General features: G+C 42.0%; 1 protein-coding gene and 1 long non-coding RNA gene across 4 annotated transcripts; one reads left to right on the plus strand and one right to left on the minus strand.

Moving 5' to 3' along the window:
- The first annotated feature begins 468 nt into the window (after positions 1 to 468).
- On the plus strand, positions 469 to 10,541 carry LOC130743022 (uncharacterized). Of its 3 annotated transcripts, none has more exons than XR_009021328.1 (3): positions 469 to 894; positions 1,772 to 8,774; positions 10,300 to 10,541. It is a non-coding gene; the product is annotated as an uncharacterized LOC130743022 (long non-coding RNA). The 3 variants fall into 3 exon arrangements; XR_009021323.1 differs by lacking the exon at positions 469 to 894 and having other exon boundaries at positions 902 to 1,894; positions 3,197 to 8,774; XR_009021326.1 differs by lacking the exon at positions 469 to 894 and having other exon boundaries at positions 902 to 8,774.
- Positions 10,542 to 20,605: 10,064 nt separating this feature from the next.
- LOC130743044 (RNA polymerase sigma factor sigE, chloroplastic/mitochondrial) lies at positions 20,606 to 25,242 on the minus strand. The gene is made up of 6 exons (XM_057595154.1): positions 25,102 to 25,242; positions 23,479 to 24,187; positions 22,724 to 22,870; positions 22,301 to 22,537; positions 21,698 to 21,961; positions 20,606 to 21,044 (listed from the first exon to the last, which is right to left on the minus strand). Exons 2-6 carry the CDS (start codon positions 24,175 to 24,177, stop codon positions 20,847 to 20,849), a joined length of 1,545 nt encoding a protein of 514 aa, XP_057451137.1. The 5' UTR covers positions 24,178 to 24,187; positions 25,102 to 25,242; the 3' UTR covers positions 20,606 to 20,846.
- Positions 25,243 to 25,676: the final 434 nt, after the last annotated feature.

Consider the following 25,676-nt stretch of genomic DNA (forward strand, 5'->3'; position numbering starts at 1 on the left):
GAAGGAAATTTTCTCATCCGACATCAATTGCAAAAAGTAGTTTTGCGGTATATTTTGAAGCATACTGCGTTCAAGCCATTTTCTCACTTAAATGTGCCCGATGCAAGTATCGCCCTTTCTTGGATCGATACTTAGATTAATTGCATAATATGACAACGTCATATTTGTTGTAATTGTCTAACAGTTATTCTTTAGCTCAGTTTTTACTCATTTTCTTGTCGATGGATCGTTTTATTTTGCCCAAAGTGATTCAAATTTATATTTTATCATTTCATAGAGTTCCTCTTAATTTTTGGGATAATAATATATCACCCCTATATTTTTCTCTTAACTCTATGAGTTAAATCATTCGGTGTCTAAATCAATTTGTACTAATTTTAAAAATATCTTCTCAAAATATCCTGAATAAATATCTCACCATCCTTATCCCTCCACCTCATGATTTCTCTCTCCTCACCCATCAGCAAATCCGTTCCCTTCCTCTCTTATAGCAAGATTCCTTCATTCCATTGTCAATTTTCTCATCCTCTGAACGTTGCTTTCTTTCTTCAAACATTCATTCATTTCTTTTATTTGTCTTTCCTCCTCACTCACCCTCTCTTCGTTCTTCTTGCTGAAGCACACCACCACCATCATGAAACCACGTGGACAGCACCACAACACCACTACAACCATGCCATTTTCTTCTTCTCGGCCAAGGCTATTATTAAGCCTTCTCCGCTTCCAATTATTTCCAAGAAGCCATGCACGCAACCAGCCTTCATTCTCCCCTCTGTTTATCACAGCCGAGAGCTCCTCCATGAAAAAAAGGGGACAATCACTACAAAGAGAAGGAGCCACGATAGCATAGGCACATTACCACCATCATCTTCATCTTCATCTTCTCATTTTATGGTAAAACTCCTCCTAGTTTCTTTGATCATGTTTTTAGTCAATGAAATTTATTCTCTTAGTTTCCACACATAGTGTTTTCATTAAAGTTATGACTATGGAAATGATTCATTAAACTATGGTTTTTGTTTCAAAAAAAAAAATGTTGAGTTCTTGTCTTTGTAAAATTTTCAATTAGAGCTTTTTCCAAAGTGCTTTTACAAATGTTATTCCCCATCACCGGATCTATGGATTTCACCATTTAGTTTTCTTAAAACTTGTTTTTTTTAGTTAAGAGATTTTGGGATTTTAAGAGCTTTAATTTAAGTCTTGATTAGTTGTGTTTAAATGTTACAAATGGATTTGGAAGTGATTTGGGGAAAAAGGTGAATTTATACATAGTTATGTAGATGTGGCCGAGCCTATGACATGTGTTTTGGGTTTGGAAAATCAATTATGAAACTTGTTTTTGTTTAGTGAAAATCATAAGTTAAGTTTGAGGACTAAAAGTTTATTGTGGGAAAACTTTAGGATTAAAGCACAAGAGGCTGAGAAGTTTTGGGTTAAACCGGAGTTTTAAAAGTCTTGGGGTTTGTTTGATAAATTTATAAAAGATTGAGGGTTGAAAAAGAACTTACTTTTATGTGAGGACCTTTTCTTGATTATGTGCTTATCAAGGGACTAGGGTTGAATTATTTAAAAATTGAGGAGTTGTTTGCGAAATGTGTTTTTTTTTAAGGACCTTTCTTTAAAACTCACAAATATTTTATCTTTGGACTTTAGTCCTTGAAACATAAAGTTTGTGCATTTAGCCTAAGTGAGCTAGAATGATTGGCTAAGTTTGTTCTGGAACTTTAGATGTAACTTTAGAGGCTATGGTTTAGTATGTGAACTTGTGAAGGGTACGAAGGACGGAAGCGCTTGACGATGAAGCCAAAGAACAAACGGAAGTGAGCCAACACGGGAAAGCAAAGATATGACTGGATTTGATTTGAGTCGCAACTTAGTAAGGAAAGCGCCTAAGGTTAGGGCAACTTACATATTAGCTATGACTGCATGATAGGCGTCGATCAACTTGACTTATGCTTTATCTGATGTTGTTTATGATGATGAGTTGATGTTATGATGTTTTTCCATAACTTGTGATATTGTGATATTGTTGGATTGTGCGTTTTGACGCGACTTCGGAGTGGAGATTCATTGATCTGGTGATCTTTGATATTTCGGGTTGGATGAACAACCCTAGGCAAGTCCAAACGAGGGGTTGAGACTTAGCCATTTGTTGGGATTCGTTTGAATACTTAGACTTTCCCCGGGAAACTTCTTTTGGGTGGTTTGTCTTTGGAAAACTTAGAATGATTAGAATTTCGAAAACTAGAGACTTTGGGAGACTTAGACTTTGAGAAATAAACTCATAACCTGACTAATTCAATTCGAAACGTTTTTACTAAATGAATAATCATAGGAGAATTGGAGGGGAAAATATTTACGAAAGACGGGGAAAAGTCGACTTTTGTTGTGGGTTTGGAGAGTTTTGGAATTGGGAAAGCCACTAAGGTGAGCTATGGTGATGATTGAAAGTCACCGAGTAATCTAGTACTCTTGGGAGTGTTGTGGAGCCGTGTTGTATTGACCGACACCTAGTGCTCTTGTTGTTTGGGTTGTGTTGTATTGACCGACACTAGACCCTTGTGTATTCTTGTTGATGGAGTTGTGTTGTATTGACCGACACTTACTCCGAGTTGTGTTGTATTGACCGACACTAACTCATGGTTCTGTTGAGGTTGGGTTGTGAGCTAAACACTTTCGTGGTAAGGGCGATTCGTTGTTTGGCTAACCATATTGCATCAATCGGGTGAATAACGGGAATGGTTCACCTGTGCATCTCATGGTAGATAACGGGAATGGTTCACCTTGCATTAATGATGAATAACGGGAATGGTTCATCATATGGTGAATAACGGGAATGGTTCACCAAGGATGAATAACGGGAATGGTTCATCCAGGATGAATAACGGGAATGGTTCATCCATAGTGAAGAACGGGAATGCTTCACTTGTGGCGAACGGGAACGCGTCACAAATCCGGATTCATGATTGCATATCACGCATACATTCATTCTGACTTGAACTGTGTGATGTTTGGTTATTGAAGCAATGTTAGAGCCATAACATGCTAGGATTGTTTATATATATATATATATATATCAACATATATCTATACCCCATATCACATGTTGAGTGTATATCTACTTATTTCTGTGAGTTGACCCTAGCGCCTTGGCTTTGGTTGTATGTTTGTGTTTGGGCGGTCGGCCTGCTGCCAGATGTCGACGGTGGATTGGGTTTCGATGGTCTTTCCCTCGGGGGGGATCAGATATGAGTTGGTGGACCGTCATGCCCCACCGCTTGGGTGATCTATCTTGTGGGTCATCGGGCGACGTACCGGGGAAGGGTCATGGAGGACCGGACTGACGAGAGTGGACGTCTGACGAAAGGAGCTTTACGACGCATGGAGCTGAGCTTCAACTTGCCAACTTCAGTTCGCAGTGGACTTGGTACTGGGAGGGTAGGTTTAGGCAGGCGTCATATTTTGTGTAGAGCTCTGATTCGCTTTGCTATTGGGACAGGGTAGGTTCCCGACGCATGACTTTTGTGTGGTTCTCTTACTGAGGGATCACAGTGAGTCAGTCGGACCATAGGGGTCTTTGCTTAGGTCATTTTGAGGCCGACTTTCTCCTAGTGGTTTGTAATTATAATTTTCTCACTTACACTTCTGGGTCTGTATATATTTTCCTAAGGGCACACTACTTGGGAGTCACTGCGGGTTCGCGTGACGTGGAGTGCAGCTGAGGCTGTACATGTGTATATATTGTATATCAGTTAGTTTAGTTGTTGGGTTTTGTCTTTATGTCCTTTATCGCTTTTATTTAAAGGAATCAATCGAAAAAAAAAATTACTTGTTTTCCGCGTAAAGTTTATTTTTGGTTACTAAAGTGACACCTGGAAATCGGGGTGTTACATTAAACAATTCCATCTAATGACCTTCAAATTCTTCAACTGTTGAAGCATCTACCAAGTCGGCCCACTTCTCCATAACCTCTGCAGCAAAATTATCCGTGCCAACATACAATTTGCACTTTGCCAAAACACACTTGTTGATGTGCCACAAGCATAATAAATGGGTAGTGGTGGGAAGGCTTTGTTTAGGAGCACTCAATAAGGCCAGATCTCGGTCAGTCACAATCACTGTAGGCAACCTAGATTGGTCAGCAATAAGAGACTTCATACACTCCAATGCCCAAATGTAAGTCATATGTGGCCTCACTGCCAATGTAGCAGAATGCTATGGAGTATGTCTTATCTGTGGAAGTCAGACCAACAATCTCGAGCAAGGGGAGTTTATATTTGCTTGTCTTGTAAGTGTAATCCATGATCACTACATAAAGGAATGTGTTGAACAGTTTAACAGCATTCGAATGAGCCCAAAATACATCTCTAATGACTTCCGATTCGGGTTCATGTCTTTCAAAGTGAACATAGTTGTCACCGTCCAACTTCTTCAGCAAGTGTTGCATCTCTGTCAATGACCCACGAACGGATTATCTAAACCTCTTGCAAACACCATAAATTTGTTGGATGATAGACAAGTTTGCAGGATTTTTTTCCTTCAAAGACAACAACATCTTTCTCGGTGGAACCCAAATCTTAGCCTGCTTTATCACTTCCTCATTCTCAACACTAGTTAGTCGATCAGCGTAATTGTGGTCAAGTAGTGACCTAGCTGGTTGATGGATGTGTTTACCATCCATCACCTTCAGCCACCAGTCTCTATCATTTTTCGTAGGTCGTCCTTTTAGTCTAAATGGACAACCTTCCTTTTGTGTTGCCGTTCCTTCAACAAGATCAGAGTCTTTGTAGGGAGCATACTCACCATGCTTCTCACACCCCAGAAGCACATATTCTTTTCTTCCATTCGCACCACTATCATACTTTGTGATCACCAAAACAAATTTATTTCTAATAGAAATGTCGTGAACCCATTTCAGAAGATCAACTCGTGTAGGGAAACACTGTTTAATGATAAACAAGTCATAATGCATAAACAAGGCATAGACAAAGCATAAACAAAACATGCAAATTTTTTTTCAATGAGTACCTGATTAGTCGCATACAAATGGGAGACATCTATAGTTATACTCTGGGGTTCAAATGGTGATGGTTGCTCCTCTTTAAGATGATCATTTTCCAATTCAGCATTTATCAATTGTGACTCACCAAAAACATAAGAATCTGTCATCCCTGGAAGTGAAAACGGTAAATCAATGTTCATATCCAATACGGTAAATCAATATTCACATTCAATACGGCAAATCAAAGTTCATATTCAATACGGCAAATCAAATTTCGTATTGAATATGAACTTTCATTTGCCGTATTTGTTCACGATGCAGAAACCTTAAACTACCAACTTAACTACCTAAACTAACTACTAAACTAACAACTAACTACTTAAACTAACTATAAATAAAGTACTAAAAACTAACAACACTTACCAGGAGTTTAAAGCTTCCCTTGGTGGTGGTGGTGGTGGTGGTGGTGGAAAGAAGGAAAGTGGAGATGTTGGTGGTGGTGGGAAGAAGAAATGTGAGGGAGTTCAGGAGGGTAATGTTGATGGAAATGAGTAATGGTCAGTGACCTGCTGCTTGTCAGATAAAGTACAGGGGGCCTGGGAGGAGTTGGTGGAGGAAGGAGTAATGGTGGAAAATGTGATCACACTGTCAGGACATAATACGGTTAATGATTAACCATATTATATATATTCATTACGGTTAATCATTAACCGTATTTGTTCTTTGGTGGAAGGAGGAGTAACAGTGACAAATGTGTTCACACTGTGGGAAAAAATACGGTTAATCATTAACTGTGTTCCATATATTAAATACGGTTAATCATTAACCGTGTTCCATATATTGAATACGGTTAATGATTAACCGTGGGGTACTTTTGGGATAAAAAAAAAGGGTGGGGTGGGGAGCCTAAAGGGTGGAGCTTTAAACCCAATTCCCACCACATGTGTATATTGTTCCATCATGAACATTGAGATGAGGTATAGTACCTAAGATGCAAGGAACGTGATACGAGATTTCTAGAGAGAAGTGAGAGTGTAACCACTTAGAGAGAGAAAATAACTGAATTTTAAGCTTGTTATTGCATATATGAGCTAAGAGTCCCTTACAATTGATAATCGTCCCCTATTTATAGGTGTGGAGTTGGGCTTGGCGCCTCTGATGTATCTTAATGGGCCAATTAGGCCTCGGGGAAGGAGGCCCAAGTCTCTGGTGCACTCTCCGCCTGAGGCTAGCGCTCTTGGGCGAGGGACCCTGGGGTCTCGCCCAGTCCACAAGTCCACAAGACACCGAGCTCGAAGCATGAGAGCTAAGTGTGTCTTTAAGCAGAAAAACTAGGGCGAAGGCCATAAGAGACTATCCAACGCTAAAACCTAAGGTCTAAAAACGGAGATTAAAGGCCAACATGGCTTGGTGAGTAAAGCTTTTAAAATCTACATCTCAAACTTTTGTTGTGCCCTCTTCTCCGGGCAGTCTGAGTCCACAAGTGAGCTTGCGGCGATGAGGCTGGATTTGCTCGCCCCACCGTAGTGGCGCACGTGCCATGAACCGTAACTTTTTGACATGTGCTAAGCCTGCGCCACGTGCTGCGCCCTGAGGCGATACAAGAGTCAACGAATCCAAAGAATCTCAACCACTATCTCTGGGACGTCCCTTCGAATCACAGTAGAGTCTGACGATTTGAATTCAAACTAATAAGCTTTAACTGTTGTAACCCTTCGTTTAATGCATTGTCTTCTTTTCCCGAAACTCATGCCGCATTCCCTTAAGTAATCATTTTACCTTGCCACGTCATGGCACGATTCCCCAACCGCTACTCTCCCTGGTCTTCAAATTCTCTCCCCTTCCATTTTTCGCCTTTTCCCATCAACTGTTCCCATATTCATTTCTGACTCTCACACGCTCCGGCTCCCCTTGCTGACCTTGCGAACTTAAAGCTCCAGCCCCTCTTGCTCCTCCTTTCTCAGTCCTTTTCTGGTTAGTTTCTTATCCTCTCCTTCTTCTTTTGCTTTTATGATGTCTTCCGGCGGGGCCCTTTACTCCGTAGAGGAGATCAAAGCCCATCGCTTGGCAACCTTTTCCACTCTACCTTCCCCCATCTCCGAGGCTCCTGATCAGGGAGTTCTTGACCAACCATCAGAGCTCTCTACCAGCGAATCCCTTTCGAACCTTGCCCATAGGGTTGGGGGGCTTTGCAGTTCCCCATTATTAGAGGGCCTCCTTCGTACGACCGGCTGCCAAAAGCATGATCGCCCCTGGCAACACCGTGTGTTTAACGACCCCAAATATTCCCACTTTTTCTTTGTATATGAATACTTGTTTCTTGATCTTGGTGTAAAACTTCCATTTTCTCCCTTTCTCACCCAAGTGCTATGTGACATTAACGTTTCTCCTTGTCAACTTCACCCGTGCTCCTGGGCTTATCTGAAGTGTTTCGAAATTCTCTATTGCAGCGTTGATGTGGTTCCTTCCCCTGCCCTATTTTCTTTTTTCTTCAGAGCGGATCCCCAATCTCTAGGGACCCATGGCTGGGTCATCCTGGTACCCCGGCCGGGTCGCGAACGATTTTCCCCTTACCAAATTGGCCCCGAATCTTGCCTGGCTCGCCGGTACTTCAGGGTCATCGTCCACCCTGCCTACCCCTCATCATTTACCCAAAAGGACGGGAAAGCCCTTTTCCCTCTTTACTAGACACAGCGTCCCAAAACCGTATTCAATTCTCTCGAGACACGTTCTTCTTCTAGAGAGAGTTTCGCCATTGGTGTCTTATCCTAACTTCCTCTTTTTAGTTGCACTGATATACTCGCGGTTTCTCCCGGATCCAAATTGTTTCCTCGATTAGGTTTTCCCTTTACCGCCTTCTTTACACCTTTATCTTAATTTCTTTGCTTCTGATGACTTTACCTTTGCTTCTCAGGGAACATGACGTTTTCTACTTCTGAATTGCTGAAAGCATTCCTTTCTGAAAACGTCAAGGCACCCTCCCCAGTCCAAGTTGGAGAGAAAAGACAGAGCTCACCGACAAGCGAGGGCTGTAAGGCCCTAAGTTCAATTTGGAACAATTTTATGGAAGTTTGAATAAAATTGAAGTTTTAGTTAATGTTTGATAGCTGGCAGATTAGAACTGTCAACTTGTGTGAATTTTTAGAGGGTCTTAACGACTTCATTTGGGAAAACTTCCTTCATGAGAGTTGTAGCCCTTTAAGTCTAGAAAATTCTCGAAGTGGAATCAGGTCATTCCGACCTCTGTAGCTCGCGATATCATCGGTTTAGTGACGATGGTCCTGGCTGTACAGTACCAGCGGATTTAATTGATTTGTTTCCTTTCAATTCCGAGTTTGATCGTGATATTACTAAAAAGGGCTGAGGTTTTTGATTAGTTTCAGGCCTGAGTAAGTTCTTAAGTGATTGGGTCAAGGGTTTTGACTTGGGTCGGGCTTGGAAGAAAACAAACCCTAGCCCAAGAGAGGGAGAGAGGGGACGCGGGCTATGTAGGGTTTTGGGAGGGAAAGGGTTTCTTTTCACACTATTCTGAAGAAAGAAACCTTGTGCACTTCTGAAACACGTAAAAACAGAGGAGAAAGAGTGAGAGAAACCTTCCCCTTGCACCCTAGCCGTCACCGTCCCAAGCCCTACCACCGTCGACGTGTTCGCGCAAGAGAGAGGAGGAGTTCGCGAGCGAGAGGGAGAGAGGAAGGGTTACGCGTGGGAGAAGAGGAGAGAAACCAGAACCTTGCTCTTCAATTTCATCTTTTCTTCAAGCCTAAGGACAAAGGTAAGGGCTGGTCCTAGGATTGGGTAGATTGCCTAGGGTATTTGCCATGTTTTACTATGAGAAAAGCCACGAACATGATTGCTTTTGCAAGAGTTTTGTGTTCATGATGCTTGCTGTTTTTTTTGCCTTGAGATCTTGATGTTTTGCTTCTGATTTGAGATGAAATGTTGATGCCATGATTCTCCATTAATCATCACTACAACTACCGTTTCTTCTATGACTTTGCTTGATTAAAATGATTGAAGATTTATATGCTTAGATCTGCCTTTTGTGCTAGAATTGATGGTTATCTTGGTTCTGGAAATTTAAGCATGATATATGATATATGATATGTGGTTCTTGCTGCTGGAATATGGTTTAAAACTCTGGGACTTGAATGGTTGAAAAATTAATTTGAAGGCAAAAGTATCTCTGCCAGTTTCCTGTACTGGACAGCGAGTTTTGGAGCTTAATTACACCTAATTCGGGGTCTCAAATGAAAAAGGGATAAACTGGACAATTGTTGATTTTAGAATTGGCTTTCTATGCATATAAAGAACATAATTTTTGGTCTAGTAATGAGGTCTGGAGGTCGATCTTAGTGACTGTTGCACCTGCTGTTCTTCCTGTACCGGACAGCAAGCTTTAAGGCCTAATATCACCTAATTCTGGATCTCAAATGGAAAAGTGATAAACTATAAAAGTGTAGAGTTTCGAATTATCTTTCCAGTCATGTATCATGTGAATTTTGTGGCTAAGTATTGCGGTCTGTAGACCAGTTTTAGTACACGCTGCACCTGTTGTCCAAAAACACTAAATTTGAGAAATTGTTGGAAATGTTAGTAACATGTGATTAGGGCCTTTGTGAGATTTTTATATGATGATATCTGTAAACTGAGCCTCTGGAATTTGTAAATAATTTGTGAATTTGGGAGGCCCTGATTATTTCTATGCTTTGCATGAAGTTTAGTTGTGACTTGTTTAGGAGGTCGCTCACCCAGCTGTAATTCCTCCTAGTGTGACTGTTATTTCTTGACGTTGTAATCTGATACGATATTAACTCATAAGACTCTAGGATTGACATTAGAGCCTTAAACACCAAGAGAATGAATTTATAACTCGCTTGCAAGTAAATGTGAATAATTTGGACATAGGTCAGGTAGACTATGGTCCATGAGAACGATGGTACCTTGCACGCGAGGGAGTTATTTGGGTTGACTGCGGTCTCCCGTGAACCTTGTGGGCCGGTGTGGCTTCACGTGATTTGGTTGATTGCGGTCACCGTGAACTTTTGTGGATCATTGCGGCTCCACGTGATTTGGTTGACTGCGGTCACCGTGATAACCGTGCCTCTGCGGAAGCACGAAGATGGCCATGGAAGTTTTGGTGGGTTGTGTGAAGTGAGATTCCGTTAGTAACTGACTCTTTCCCATAAAAGACATATAATGTACTTATATTATATATGTTGTTGTTGATTTTGTCGTTATCATTCTTTTTGTTGGACCTGACCCTGCTTGTTTGCTATGTGTTTATTTGGGGGGGGTAGATGGTCGTGAAGATAATGGCGATGACTCATTCTTGGGAGTTGATGCTACGTGACGTGCCAATACCGGAGGACGACTACACTTCAGAGGAAGAGGCTAAGGAATAGGGTTTGGGTTGAGAGTCTTTTGTTTTCTGTTGGGGTTGAGAGTTTCCGAAGTGTTGGTATCGAACAATTTTATTGCTTAAATTCGAATGAACAAGTTTTGATGTAATCTTTATTTTCATTCAGGCCTTTGATTCGTACTCTTTACAGTTGGTTATTTAAAAAGTTTTACGATGTTGGTTACTTCCGCGTGTTTTTGGAAAGGTTATGTTTCAGGAGTTTTCGTAAAATGAAAGGTTTGTCATTAATTGAAGATTAATAAGTGAATCGACGAAAACTCTTTACGAAAATTGGTTAACTAGTTACTGTGTGACACCCGAGAAATCGGGGCGTTACAAGGGCTCTCCCAAGAAAAAGAAGTTGGGCGAGACAGGCTCTTCGATTGCTATAGGCGAGGGAACCATTGCGTCCGCCCCGACTGCTCCGGAAAGGGCACGTGACTCCCTGGTGCCCGATCATCATGGTGAAGCAGAAACTTCCCCCGCTGTGAACACCTCCCGCCCCTTAGACTCAACGGCGGGTCAACAGCATCCGTCCCCTGGCCGCTCGCTGTCTCCTCCGCCCGTCCAAACTGCTCATGATTCACCTTCCCCTAACTCGCCCGGGGTTGGCGGCGAGGAAGAGAGGTTTCCCTCATACCACCCAAAGGGCCCCTCAAGCAGCTCTTCCGCCGATCCTTTCTCCTTCTTACTCTCTCATCCCTATCTTGAGAAATTGAGGGAAGTACCCAGCCAAAACCCACAAGAGGTTGCTCAAGAAGCTGTGTCAAGTCTTCTTCGCGCCGGCTGTCTGTTCGCCCATGTGGCTTGGCAGGCTCGGCCCCTTACTGGTATTGCGGGACTCCGTCAAGAGGTGGAAAAGCTGTATTCCATCAACCTTCAAGCCAACGAGACCTGTTCCAAGTTGTCTGCCCAGCTTGCCACTGAGGTAGACAGAACAAAGAAGATGCAGAAAAAGCTGGCGGAAGCAACGATTGCAAAAGCTACGGCGGACGAGAAGGAGAGGCAGCTTGAGAACCAGGTCGAGGGACTCCGCAAGGACCTTAGTGCCAAGGAGACCGCTATTGCTTCCCAGGAAGAAAACCTTGCTGCCAAAGATAAGGAGATTGCTGATCTGCGCGAGAGGCTGGCGACCAAAGGTGGGTTACTTGCTGAGGCCCGGTCAGATTTGGAATCGAAATGCAGACTTTTGGCCGAGAAAGATGCCCAGGCCATCGCCCTGGAAGAGCAGACTTATGCCCTGAAATGATAGGGACCCAATGGCCATATAGGTTTATGCAGACTTATGCCTAGTTATGTTCGCGCGCCCATATTTCGGGGGGATTTTGGGATAAGAAGCTTATCCGCACACATCGCCGACGAGTGACGGCGAGCTGCGTCGACTTTTCCGGAGCGATCCCCAGACATCAAGGTCGTGTTGGGATTGCCACCTTCAGGGAATTTTTCCCACCTAATTCTCGCCGCAATTCAGTGTGATTGAAATTGCTGGATACAATTTTTGTATTTTCAATCAGACGTGATAGTCAACAAACTCCCGAGATGGAGAACAAGAACGTGTCTTTGTTTTTACCATTCAGGCACATTGGCCAACAGACTCTCGAAATGGAGAACAAGAATGTATCTTTATCTTTACACCTCCAATCTCTGCGAGGCGCGCTTGGCTGATCGCCCCCGTGCCGAAACCAGCTCCTTGTCAGTCCCTCAGCAGTAATAGTATTTTAGGCTCGTTGCGTTCCAGGAACGGGGCACTCTCCTTCCGTCCAAGCTTTCTAGGTGATAAGCTCCCTTCCCTAAGGCCTTCATAATTCTGTAGGGGCTTTCCCTGACTGGACTCAGCTTATTCCCAGTGTTCCCAGTTCGCTTCTTTAGCACCAGGTCCCCCTCTTACATTGCCCTCGGTCGCACCTTCGAGTCATACTTTGCCGCAGCTCGTTGTTTCATTGCTGCCTCTCTGATGCGAGCCTCATCGTGTGTTTCTGACAACAAATCTAAATCTACCGCCATGTTGGCAGAGTTCTCTCCCTAAAAAAGCGGCGTTGTTCGCCACAAGCTGTTGTCTATTTCTACGGGCAACATGGCGTCCGCCCCATAGTTCATCCTTAATGGAGTTTCCCCAGTGGTTGAGTGCTGCGTTGTATTGTAGGACCAGATTACAACTGAGAGTTCATCCAACCAGGCTCCCTTCACCTCCGAGAGCCGGCGCTCCAATCCCCATAAAATTACCTTGTTCGCCGACTCCGCTTGCCCGTTAGTTTGAGGATGTTCTACTGAAGAGAATCTTCTTTGGATACCCATCCCTTCGCAGAATTTCTTCGTTTGATTACTTGCAAACAGCGTCCCGTTATCGGAACCGATCGCCCTTGGTACCCCGAATCGGCAGACAATTCTTTTCCAGTAAAAACCCACGATCTTGACTGCTGTAATGCTTGCGAGGGGCTCTGCTTCCACCCATTTGGTGAAGTAATCCACCGCTACGAGAATGAACTTCATTTGTGACCTGGCGGTGGGGAAAGGCTCAACGAGGTCAACTCTCCACATGGCGAAGGGCCATGGGGAGCTAATTGTAGCTAACTGTTCAGCTGAGGCCTTGGGCAAGTCTGCAAACACTTGACATTTTTCACATTTTTTCACGAATTATGCACATTTTTCGAGTGCTGGCTAATCTTGCCAGGGCGTCCGCCCTTTGGTTATGCGCCGTTGGCACGTACTCAACTATCACCTCCTGTAGTCGACCCATTAGCAGTCGCACGCGCTCTAGATATTTAATCAAGGCCGGCTCTTTCACGTGGAATTCCCCATTCACCTGGTTTGCTACTAGCAACGAGTCCGTCCAAACCAGCAGACTATCAATCTGTACCTCAATTGCTAGCATCAGCCCGGCGATCAGGGCCTCATACTCTGCCTGGTTGTTGCTGGCTTTGAACTGGAATCTGAGGGACTCTTCCATTGTCATTTGATGACCCGTCGACGAACAATATCCATTGCGTGCTCATCTTCTCCCCGCCTTTCGACGTCAATTCTACCACAAAATCGGCCAAAGTCTGCGCATCGACCTTCCCCCTTTTATCGTACTGTAAACCATATTCTGACAATTCAACCGACCAAGCGACAAGTCTTCCGGACAAATCTGGCTTCAGCAACACCTGTCTCAAAGGAAGGTCAGTTCTTATTTTTACCTGAAAGCTTCGAAAGTAGGGTCTTAGGCGTCGGGCGGTAACGAGGACGGCGAGCGCCGCCTTCTCTATCTTCTGATACCTAATTTCCGCCCCTTGGAGTGTATGGCTTACGAAGTAAATTATTTTTTGTTCTCTGTTTACCTCCTGAGAGCTGATTGCATGATCACTGACAGAAAAATATAAGTGCAAAGGGAGGCCTTGGGTAGGTTTTGACAGCACGGGTGGCACAGACAACATTTCTTTTAGGCGCTTAAAGGCTTCTTCGCATTCTGAATTCCACTCAAACGCCGCATTCTGAAGGTCTGAAAAACGACTAGAAGGGGGGGTTGAATAGAGTTTTGAAAATAAAAACTTTCCCCTTAAGATTTAAAGTAAATCTTTTCGGTTTATCTGAGATAGATGGTGCAGCGGATAAAGATAGAGAGAAGAGAGAAGCACACAAGTATTTTATCCTGGTTCACTTGATAAATCCCTCAAGCTAACCCAGTCCACCCGTTAAGGTGATTTCTTCCTTCTTAGAATGAAGGCAATCCACTAATCAGATAATTGTTACAACTGCACTTGAAACCTACAAGTGACTAACAATACACTGACTTAGCTCACACTAAGATTCACTCTCTTAGTCTTCTCTAGGATCCGATCAACCTTGATCTCCTAAAGCAATCACCACTAAGATACACAGATCCTAGTCTTCTTAAGGATACTGACCTACCCGGTCCCTTAAGGAAAATCAAACAACTGTTTGAGGTTGGTGTTTACAAAGGTTTGCTTCTGAATAAGCTAGGTGTAAACTAAATAAGAACAGATGAAGAAAGTAGAGGCTTGAATCTTTTCTTGTATTGTAGCTCTTGGTTTCTCTCTCTTATCTTTCTTCTTTTCTTCAGCCTTAAATAGTCCAAGGTGCAAAGGATATTTCTGTTGAGAGAATATGACCGTTGGAGGGCATTTCTGGAACTTCCAGAACCTGTTGTGGCTGAACCTTGGTAGGTAGGCTTGTCATAATAGTACACTGCTCTTGTACTTCTTGATAGTGACATTTGCCTTTAACCATTTACTTCTGATCTGACGACGCTTCATGTTGGAACTTGTGAAGCTTGGTGATCAGAGTAAGAGGGAAGCTTGGATCCTCTGACCGTTGTATCTTCTGATTCTGAACTCAGAGCTTCTGGACCTTCAGAGCCTCTGGACCTTCAAAGCTTCTGGTCCTTCAGAGCTTCTAGACCTTCAGAGCTTCTGGTCTTCAGATCTTCTGATCCTCAAAACTTCTGATCCTCAGATCTTCTGGTCTTCAGATCTTCTGATCTACAGATCTTCAGATCTTCTGGTCTTCAGATCTTCTTATCTTCAGATCTTCTGATCCTCAGATCTTCTGGTCTTCAGATCTTCTGATCTTCTGGTCTTAAGATCTTCTGGTCTTCAGATCTTCTGATGAATATATCTTCTGGTGTCAGAATCAGAACCTGTTTGTCAAAACACTAAAGACAAACGTTATAGTACCATAATTGTTCATCCACAAATAAATACTTTTTATCATCAAAACATAGAGTTGTACCACATGACCAAATCTTGATCTTACACATTCTTCTTTAGGCACTTGAAGAATGGGGCTGACTTGTCGCCTGAATGAGGGAGAAACCTGGACATGGCTGAGATTCGTCCTGTCAGGCGCTGCACTTCTTTTACACTGCTGGGGATTTTCATTTCTTGGGTTGCTTTACACTTATCTGGATTGATCTCAATCCCTCTGGACGTAATCATGAAGCCTAAAAACTTCCCGCCCTGTATACCAAAAGAACACTTCTCCGGATTGAGCCTCATATTATGCTTTCGGAGCCTATCAAAAGCTTCTGTCAAATCCTCATGATGGATTGATCCTAAAACTGATTTCACAACCATATCATCGACATATACTTCCATGTTCCTCCCCACTTGACCTTCAAATATCATGTCCATCAACCGCTAATATGTCGCCCCCGCATTCTTTAGCCCAAAGGGCATAGTTTGATAACAGTAGTTTACCCTAGCAGTCATGAAGGCCGTTTTGTCTTCATCCGACGGGTGCATCTTGATTTGGGGATATCCTGAATAGGCATCCATCAGACCCAGCAGCTAATTTCCCGAAGCTCCATCCACTAGCTTGTCTATGCTTGGTAATGGGTAAGAATCTTTCGGACACGCCTTATTCAGGTCTGTGTAGTCAACACACATCCGCCATTTTCCGTTCGCCTTCTTTACCATTACTACATTCGCCAGCCAAGTAGGATACTTAATTTCTCGGATGAAATCTGCCGCCAGTAATTTATTCACCTCTTGTTGGATTGCCTTCTCCTTTTCATCGCCCAGTCGCCGGCGTGTCTGAGTCACTGGTTTAACTCCAGGATTTAGTGCCAGCCTGTGGAAAATGAAGTTCGGGTCTATTCCTGGCATGTCCTTGTGACTCCAAGCAAAGAAATCCAAGTTCTCGCCCAATAGCTTTGATAATCTTTGTTCCTGAGCCTCAGTCAGTCGGGTCCCTATCTTGAGTGTCTTCTCGCCAAATTTCAGCTCCTTGGTCTCCTCGATCGGTGTGGGCCTGTTGACTCGCCCCTCGCCCCTTAGGTCTAGGTTCTCTTCCGGCGCATCGACCTCGTTACATCGGTGTCCCACCGAGGCGTTCCTTTTCCCGTACCGATTTATCGCGTTGCAATAGCACTCCCTCGTCGTTTTTTGGTCCACAACCACTCTCCCAATTTGTCCATTCGGCAAAGGATATTTAATCGCCAAGTGTGCCGTCGAAATCACAGCGCACAACCGGTTCAAGGTGTTCCTGCCAATTATCATGTTGTACGATCCCTCCGCTCCTAGGATCAAGTATTTCACTCTTAGCGTCCTAGTGTTCTCTCGCTCGCCGAATGTGGTGTCAAGGTCAAGGACGCCTCTCACCCACACTTGCTCGCCCGCAAACCCCACCAGAGTCCCTGCATAAGGAGTGAGATCTGCCTCATTCAAACCGAGCCGATCAAATACCCCGCCGTAAATGATGTCCGCCGAACTCCCTTGATCCAAAAGCACTCGTTGTACATTAAGTTGGTTGACGCGAAGGAGGATTACGATCGGATCGTCCAGATGTGGCTTTATTCCAATGAAGTCACCGGACGAGAAGGTAATGTCTGGATGTGAAAAACCAAAAGGAACTTCTGTTACCGTGTTCACCGCCCTAGCATACCGCTTTCTAGCTGCACTGGTGATTCCTCCTCCTCCAAACCCTCCAGCGATTGTGTGCACTCCTTTGGGTATTGGAGCTCTACCGCCCTGCGCTCTAGTAGGCCTTCCTGCCGCTATCAGCTTCCGGACCTCACGCTGTAACGTGCGGCACTCCTCTATGACGTGGCCTATGGCCTGGTGATAAACGCACCACTCACCCCTCGACTCGCCACTTATTCGCGTTGTTAACGGCTCTCGGAGGATTTTTGATGTAGATAGTTTGTCCAGGCATGTCAGCTTTCCTTTTAGAGATGAGTTTGTCCCCTCCTTCGGGGATTTCCAATAGCTTTCCCTTTGCAATATCCGAAGCTTCGCCGCTGTATGCGCTTCCCGAGCCTCCGCGTCCTGCTGCTCCAGACCATGACTTATGTCGCGAATCAGCCACCTCCAATCTCCGAGAGTGTCCAACGACCAAGGTGATGGCGGTTTTCCTTCTGAGGATTTCAGCAAGGAGACTGAAAATTCCGCCTCCTCCTCACGTCGCCCTCTATATGCTTGACGCGGATTGCGTGCGTGTCTCATCCTTCGTTTGCCTTGTCGACGTTGCACTTCCATCAAGTGTCACCAGCAAATCAAGAATTTGACTCAGAAATCGAAAATCGAAGAGAATCGCATGAAAAAACGAACTTCACTCGGCTAAACTATGCTCCACGTAGTCCGGGAATCGAAATCTACTGATCCCCACAGACGGCGCCAAATGTTCCATCATGAATATTGAGATGAGGTATAGTACCTAAGATGCAAGGAACGTGATGCGAGATTTCTAGAGAGAAGTGAGAGTGTAACCGCTTAGAGAGAGAAAATAACTGAATTTCAAGCTTGTTATTGCATAAATGAGTTAATAGTCCCTTACAATTGGTAACCGTTCCCTATTCATATGTGTGGAGTTGGGCTTGGCGCCTCTGATGTATCTTAATGGGCCAATTGGGCCTCGGGGAGGGAGGCCCAAGTCTCTGGTGCACTCTCCGCCTGAGGCTAGCGCTCCTAGGCGAGGGACCCTGGGGTCTCGTCCAGTCCATATATTAATGCGGGGTTGTTCTAACTTAGCAGTTCAAATTCATGTGAATAAAACTGCGTCAGATACATTTTTATGTCAAGAGTATAATTTGATTAAAGCCAGCCAAATAACACTTCCATCGATAAATCGAATAGGGTTCACAAACCCCACATAAGCACAAAGGAGTAATAGTGTAATACTACAATGCTTAAAGAATAAAACACTACAATACATAGTACTTTTGCTCACAAAAATACAAACTAGCCGTAGATACAAAATAAAAAAGACCTACTTTAATTGAATTACACATAAAAAAAGAAAATCTTTAGCTAATTTTCTTTTCGCTTCCCCTATTTTCGAGGCCTTGTTAACTCTGCTAGAGTGCTACAATACAATAGAGGCTAATGACGAGCAAGCGATTCAGCCACACTAAACTAAGCTTTACATAGGCAATATGAAGCCAAACAAGAGGATGTGGTGGGAAGAATAGAGGCAGCTGGTAGTCGCACTAAGAGCTCAAAGGAAATTATATGAATGGAAAAAATGGGTGGTGATTATAGGATGAAGGAGAACAAGGATATGGGGATATGGAGAAAATCTACCTAAGCAAAAAAAAATCTTCATGTGGAGAGAGAAGCACCCCAGGGGGACGGAAGGTTGCTGGCGACGCTCTGACTGTGTCTTTCACTTTGTGTGCGTTAGTGCGTACGTAGCTACGTTAAATACTTTTTTTTTCAATGCTACGTTCAATACTAGATAAGGTATATTTAATATTTTACCGTTCTAGAGGTGATATCATATCAGACATGAAGGAAATATAGCCATAGTTTTATGGCTTAATCCAGGTTTTGGTCCCCAACTTTTGTCATAAATATGGCTTTAGTCCCTCACCGGAGTAAAGGTGGGGATTGGTCCCCAGTTTTTGGCAAAATGATTGGCTTTTGGTCCCTCCAGCCGGTTGGGTCAACGGCCGGAGCTCCGGGAATCTCATGTGGCATTGTCATGTCATTTAATGAGCTTATGTGGAATTTTTATTTTATTTTTTCATTTAAAAAAACCTAATTAATTTAAAAAATGAAATTATTTAAAATTCTAAAAAATAAAAAAATCTTAATCAGAAACAATTTTATCCTCATCTTCATCATTCTCAGATCAAGAAGCCCCAAAACCCGTTGGTTATCATCAAGGGACCCTTCCTCTCGATATCAGTCATGTCCAAAACTTGTTTGGTTGTCATCAACAGGCTACACATTCTCCTCCATTCCACTGCTTTATGATTCTTGTAAGATTACATGCTTTGCTTTCTTTTCCAAGACACAAAAACCATAGGAAGAGACGAAGGTCGTGGTGGCTTGGCGCGGTGATGCAAGCTTCGGTCGAAATCGCGCCGCCACCATCATCTTCATGGAGGCCAGCCACCGTAGTGTCCAGGTATTTTGACAGTGAATGAAAGGTTGGATTTGGGGGAATGGGTTGTTAAAAGTTGCGATTTTGGGAAAGAATCAGTGGTGAAGATGGGGTTGGTGTTCCCGGTTCAATTTAGGGCACTCCTTCATTGATGAACTGGGTAGTGTTGTGGGCGGCGACGACGAGGGTGAGTTGGTGAATGGCGGCTCTTCGGCGAGCTTGGCGATGAAACGAACATGGCGTAGAGGTGAAGTGCGAGGACCAGAGCTTTTTTTTGTTAGAATTTAATGGGGGCTAATGGGTTTTGCCATTTTGGAGTTTGTCTATTTGTCAGTGTTTATGCAGCAATTTTAGTTTTGAAGAAAGAATTAGAAAAATGCAGGCCTCATAATTCTCCACCAGTGTTGGAACAATCCAGATTAACAAAATTCTCCACCAGTAATGGAAAAGCAAAATTATGTTCAGTTTAACATCTTTCACATGTGGGCTGGTTTGATTCATGAAGGTGATGAAATGGTGATGAAGAAGATCTATTTAATTTAATTAGTGCAAGTTTCAGATTGGGTTTCTAAAAGAAAGAAAAGATGAAGTAAGATGAAGTTGAGGATGATGAAGATGAAGATTGAATGAGGGTGATTAATTAATCTGGGTTTTTAAATTTTTTTAAATGAAAAAATAAAATAAAAATTCCTCATAAGCTCATTAAATGACGTGGCAGTGCCACATGGGATTCCCGGAGCTCCGGCGTTAACTCAACCGGCTGGAGGGACAAAAGTCAATCATTTTACAAAAAATTGGGGACCAATCCCCACCTTTATTCCGGCGAGGGACTAAAGTCATATTTATGACAAAAGTTGGGGACCAAAAACTGGATTAAGCCTAGTTTTATTAACTGGCCCATAGCTCTGCAGAGGGCTCGTTAAAGTGCTATAAGACAAAAAAAATTGCAGCGCCAGCTTGGTTTTTTGTTGTCCATGAATGCAGTTTGCCACCGATCAGAAAAGTGTTGGGCCAACACAATGGGTCAATACTCAAATAACTAATGATATTAGGGGTGAGTTTGCACGTAATTTTCTTAATTTCCTAAAGTCCTAACTTTGTTTAGGTGTACCAAGTATTACAGGTTTTTCTTTTTTGGTCAATAAGTATTACAGGCTTAAGTGTTAGAGCCGTCATGTAAATTTATTATTGGCACGTTTAGCTTTTTGGTTGGGTTGTATGATTTGGATTGAAGAGACTCATTTGAAGATTACCTCTATCATCCAAGATGATGTTTTTGCCTATGACTTCTTCTTAATTGAATGAAACCGGGTTTAAAAAAAAATTACTTCATAAAGTCGTTTCACAAAAAGAGGCTGCTCTCCACAGCTCAAGATCAAATATTGTTAACTAAGAATGTAATTTCATTAAAGGATGACATGTAACAATTACAGTAACATGTATACTGTATAGGGTTATATACGTTGTGCAATTTCAAGTCTATCATACAAGAGTATGAATATACAAGTGACTGGTGATACATACAAATTAACAATCTAGTGTAGGACTAGGTAAAGCATGGAGATTCCCATGATGGCACAATTATTTCTATAAGGGAAGCATATATGTAGATTAGTTGAATTTTTATACAACATAGCGACGAAGATAGTCCAATCGAGCAGAATGCTTGAGCTTCATGAGAGCCTTGACTTCGTGCTTTCTTACCATTTCCCTTGAAATATTCAAGTTCCCAGCTATTTCTCCCAACGTTCTGTCACCCTTCCCATCAAGTCCAAATCTCTGCCTTATCACCAAGCTCTCTTTGGGCTTCAAGGAATCAAGCTACAAAGCAAAGAAAATAAAATTAAACCAAAATTTATGATGCAAAAAGTGACAATGGAAACATGAGGTAATTGAATTAGAAACATCACTGAAGTATGACCTAAACCGAAAAGTTCTACTGAGTTCAACGCCTTTGGTGGTTACAACATGTTTGGATATGGTACCAGGAAACTCCTCACATAAGCTTCTTCCCAAAATTGGTTTAAGCTTTTGAATCAATTGTAGAAGAATTTCTAAACACGCTTAGTCACAATTGCCCATGAGCCATGGTTCATCAAGGAAGGGCACCAAATGGGACTTAAGAAGTGAAACAATATTTTATTGTTGACAAGAATGCAAATTTGACTGACTTAATTCATTAAACAAATCCAATTATGATCAGACTTTGTCTACTGTGAATCAAGAAAAATCTAGTTTACAAGTTAAAAGCGTTCCTCTACAAATTAATTTTAGCACATAAGGAGCATATTGTAAATATCATGTACTAAATGTTGGTAGTTAAAACATGGTTTACGAATGAATCAGTTTTTAACATGGTCCACCATATAATTTTCCTATGATCATACTAATAATAAATTTAATAGAATGACCTATCATAGTGAACAATGCAATATCAAAAAAAAAATCTCAAGTGGTTGAGTTGTTACACTTACCACATCATCTAGAGCAAGCCTTAGTAGAGCAGGTTGCTTCCGATTATCACCATTAACACCCTCATCATCAACAACCCCATTAATAAGCTCTTCTTGTGTGGTTTTATGTCTCGAGTGCAGCGAAAGAACGGGCTTTGAAGCCTTCATTACATCGTGGTATCTTTCAGGGGATATCTGAACTTTTTCTAGTATTTCTTCCTCCGTTGGTTGCCTTTGAAGCTCAACTGTTAACTCGGCTTTAGCTCTCCGGATCTCCGCTCTAACCTGCTCTAAAAAGCAGTTGAGAAGTTAAACAAAGCTGAGACACAGGCACAGCATAATCAATTATCCAAGTTCATTTCTTCTCTAATATTTTATAAAGTCATATTTTCTTTGAATGTCTTTGGCTGAAATACAGTTTGGGTTTTCTACCAATTATTATTTTTCTTCATATTCTACTGTAGTTTTATTCCAACCCATTGCATGATATACTCATTGATTTAAGAATTACAAGTTGACAATGAAAACAAAGAATTTTCTAGTTGAAATAAAGTAGCAGCAATTAGACCATATGCTGTTTAAACCAAAACATTAACCATCATGCATTGTAAGAAAAATGCATACCGATTCAAGTCCAAAGGGAACACGTGTGAAGCTTGAGAGGGTCATGGAACGAATGATAGCATGTCTTATCCAAAACAAACTGTATGTAGATAGCCGAAATCTCCGGTTTGGCTCAAAACGATCAATTGCAGTAATAAGTCCCTTAACCCCTGCCTGACAAAGATCTTGAAACCTTGGTCCATTAGCGAAATCCGCAAAATATTTGTTGATCACAAACAAGACAAGCCGGAGGTTGTGCTGCAAAAGATATCACCACAATTTCTTAATTCTTGCTATAACTCACTCATTTCAAATAATCCACCAATAATTTCAGCTCCACACTAGAGAGAAAAGGAAAGTAAGAGGAATGAAGGCAAATTATGTAACTCATCTTACAAAACTTGATGAAAGCCAAGTTGTAAAGTTATGAGCACTTTAAATTACCTTTATGAGCTTGTTTCTTGCAGCTCGGCCAACCTCTATCGCTTTCTTGACTTGAGAGACATTCATGTTTGTTGCATCAGCTATTTCCCCCTCTGTTGGTTCTCTTCCTTGCTCCTTCTGTAAACTATCCTTCACTTGAAGAAATACCTAAAAATCAACAGTTATAGCTTAACCTCTGAAATAAAATCAATGTCGAGTTTTCTGCCTAATGTTAACTGTATTGGAAGTTTTCTTCAAATGGTATCAAAGCCTTGAAACCCTATATTACCAAAGGTATGAAATAATTTTGCAGGTACTAGGTTTTGCAGGAGGTTATCAGTTAACCTCCAAGCCATCAGTGGCAAAAAAACAAAAAATGCTTATCATACTATCAACATGTGAATTCTTGATGTCTCCATTCTCATTCTAATATGTAATTTAGCTTAGCATCAGTGGTGGTAATGAAATTATTTTGTTCTTCCGAAAAGTATAGATGATAGGGTTTTTAATTGCGGGTCCGTATCACGGTCTCAATTGCAGCCACATCAGCCCACATTTGTCTGCAATTCCGCAACGTAGCAGCAACCACGACCGCAACCACAATTAAAGACCTTTATAGAAGACTCTAGCATAAAGAATTATGTTAGATATAAAAGTAAGTATGAGCCTTGTCTTCCAGCTTAAGCTACTAGATTGAAGTTGAATGTTTTCCTGCTATCAGCAATAACAAGATCTAGACTACTATTTTAAAAAGAATCAGAGAATTAACTGCTCACCTTCATAGGTTGCATCAATTTGAACAACCAAGCATGTTCTGAAGAAGGAAGAACTGCAGGTATTCTCATTTTTTTCCAGTCCAAACTGGCTAGATCAGTTGTCCCTGAATATTCCCTAACAAGTTCATCAATCTTCTCGACTCTGTTTTGAACATTTCTCTTCTTTCGAGTTGGAATGACTACATCTACATCCCCACTTTCGTTCTTTTTCATTGCAATCCTCTCATTAAGACTCAATCGTTTTGCTTTCATATTCTTGTTCCTGACTACCCTATCATTCTTTACCTCTTTTTCTTCACTGTCTTCGCCGACCCTCCTTCCCCTCCGGGAGACTCTTTTAATTTTTCTATCTTTGCAGTCTTCAGTATCAGATGCAGGACTGAGTTTGTATATATTTTCAAGTATGGCAGCAGCTTCACTGTAGTCTACATCCAATGAAGACGGTGAAGTTTCCTGTGTAACAGCTCTCGCTTTCTTAGGTACTTTACTAGTTTTTCCTATCCTTTTCCTCTGCGTCCTGGCCATTTCAATCGCCATGGGATTTTTTTCTCGATTCGCAACCAAAGCTGAGTCATTCGGCTTATCACCTTTAAACGCTACGATTAAATGTCTCTTCAGTGCGGAATGGTGACTGGAAAACTTGGTATTCAATCCTAATGGAGACCGAGCAGCTGAGCTAGAAACAGTCACAACTCCCATACCAAGTTACCTGATCCAAATGTAGAAAGAAATTTAAATAACAAACTTTCAATGCCAAGATCAAGCAACAGCACCAAAGCAAAATGTGCTGACACAAGTTCACATCTATAATAGCTTCATAGGATAATCAAACCACAGGCACAATCTCTTGATTAATCATTTGAGACAACCTCAACATTAATAGTACCCAAAGAATAATACATGGACAAGTATATATTGGCCATCAATAGCCTTTATCCATAAGTAAGTGCAATTTTGGAAACCATTCAATAATTGGTTCTAAGATGAAAATAAATTGGGAAGAATCTGCTGGGAGTACGTAGTAGCTTTTGGGTGTCAAAGTTAATTATGAGAAAAGAGAAGTTGATCCAAACATGCTATAAAATGGTTTCAAAGTTCAAACCCATATAATAGACAATCTAGTTCATGGGCAAATTAAATTCTTGCCAACCAAAGGAAGAAAGTGGTATCCATTTTCCTAAGCATAGCATTTACTCCTTGATCCTTCAACTAAGTAGCAGCGGCCAAACAACGCATACTAAAAAATGTCCTAAAAAAGTTTAACAGAAATAGACTCAATTTAACAATTGTCAAATCCGAATGATCATCACTCAACCCTTTCTTACATCACCCCATACCAACCAACCCTCTTTTAGCATCTTCGGATCACCTTCTATTTTCTCATAGTCATAATTAATTCTGACACATAAAAGCTACTCATATAAGCTTCTTCTCATAATTGATTAAAAATTTAGAATCAAGAATGATATCCAAACATCCACTAATCAGAACTAAACAAGAAGCAACATGTGCTTGTCACATTCACATATTCAGGGCAAGTATTGAAACAAAATTTGGAGAATCAAAATGATCAATTCAAGGAACAAAAGTTCAGAGAAAAAATAGTGAAGCAATGAGGAGTACCTTTGATCGTGTAAGAAGTTGAGGAATCTACACAGAAAGAATCTTCTGGAGCTGAAACTGAGAATGAGAGAGAAGGTTAGCATGTTTTGAGGTTGTTGTATTTAACTGAAAAACGAGAATTACAGGAACCACAATTTTTGCCTCCGAGAAATCAACGGCCGGGAATCAATGTCCACGAGATCAACGGTTTGTGATCGGAACACGTAAGCTGTTCGGGAAAACTAATGCTGACGTAGCTATGTGTTGGTGAAAGCACATCGTGGCGCTTTTGGAGTGGGAGAGTTAGATATTTTTTAGTAGAGTTGTGGATTTCAACTTGGACACGTGGCTGGTGGAGAAATTTTGGGTAGCTTTTTTGTGTGAGGTGATACAAGAGGTGCTCTATGGAATACGTAGCTCCATGCCCACCATGACATCCATGTCACCAGCGTCCTTCGCCTCTTGGAACACGTCTCACTGGTTAGGACTTTTTAGATTGGCTGTGTGCATATTGATTGTTCATATAAATTAGATCAGGGAGTAGTGGGTTGAAAAACCAAATGGGATAATTATCTATTCAAAGCGATTAATACAGT

The sequence above is a fragment of the Lotus japonicus genome, chromosome 1 (genome assembly GCF_012489685.1).
Source record: "Lotus japonicus ecotype B-129 chromosome 1, LjGifu_v1.2".
NCBI classification, from domain to species: Eukaryota; Viridiplantae; Streptophyta; class Magnoliopsida; order Fabales; family Fabaceae; genus Lotus; species Lotus japonicus.

What these genes read in the sequence shown, in the direction of transcription:
- LOC130743044 (XM_057595154.1), bottom strand. Translation starts at nt 24,177, where the DNA reads ATGGGAGTTGTGACTGTTTCTAGCTCAGCTGCTCGGTCTCCATTAGGA. An exon ending in TTCCCTTTGGACTTGAATCG is followed by an intron (nt 21,962 to 22,300) that starts GTATGCATTTTT and finishes TTTTTAGAGCAG; the next exon opens with GTTAGAGCGGAGATCCGGAG. An exon ending in GGCTTGCTCTAGATGATGTG is followed by an intron (nt 21,045 to 21,697) that starts GTAAGTGTAACA and finishes TTTGCTTTGTAG; the next exon opens with CTTGATTCCTTGAAGCCCAA.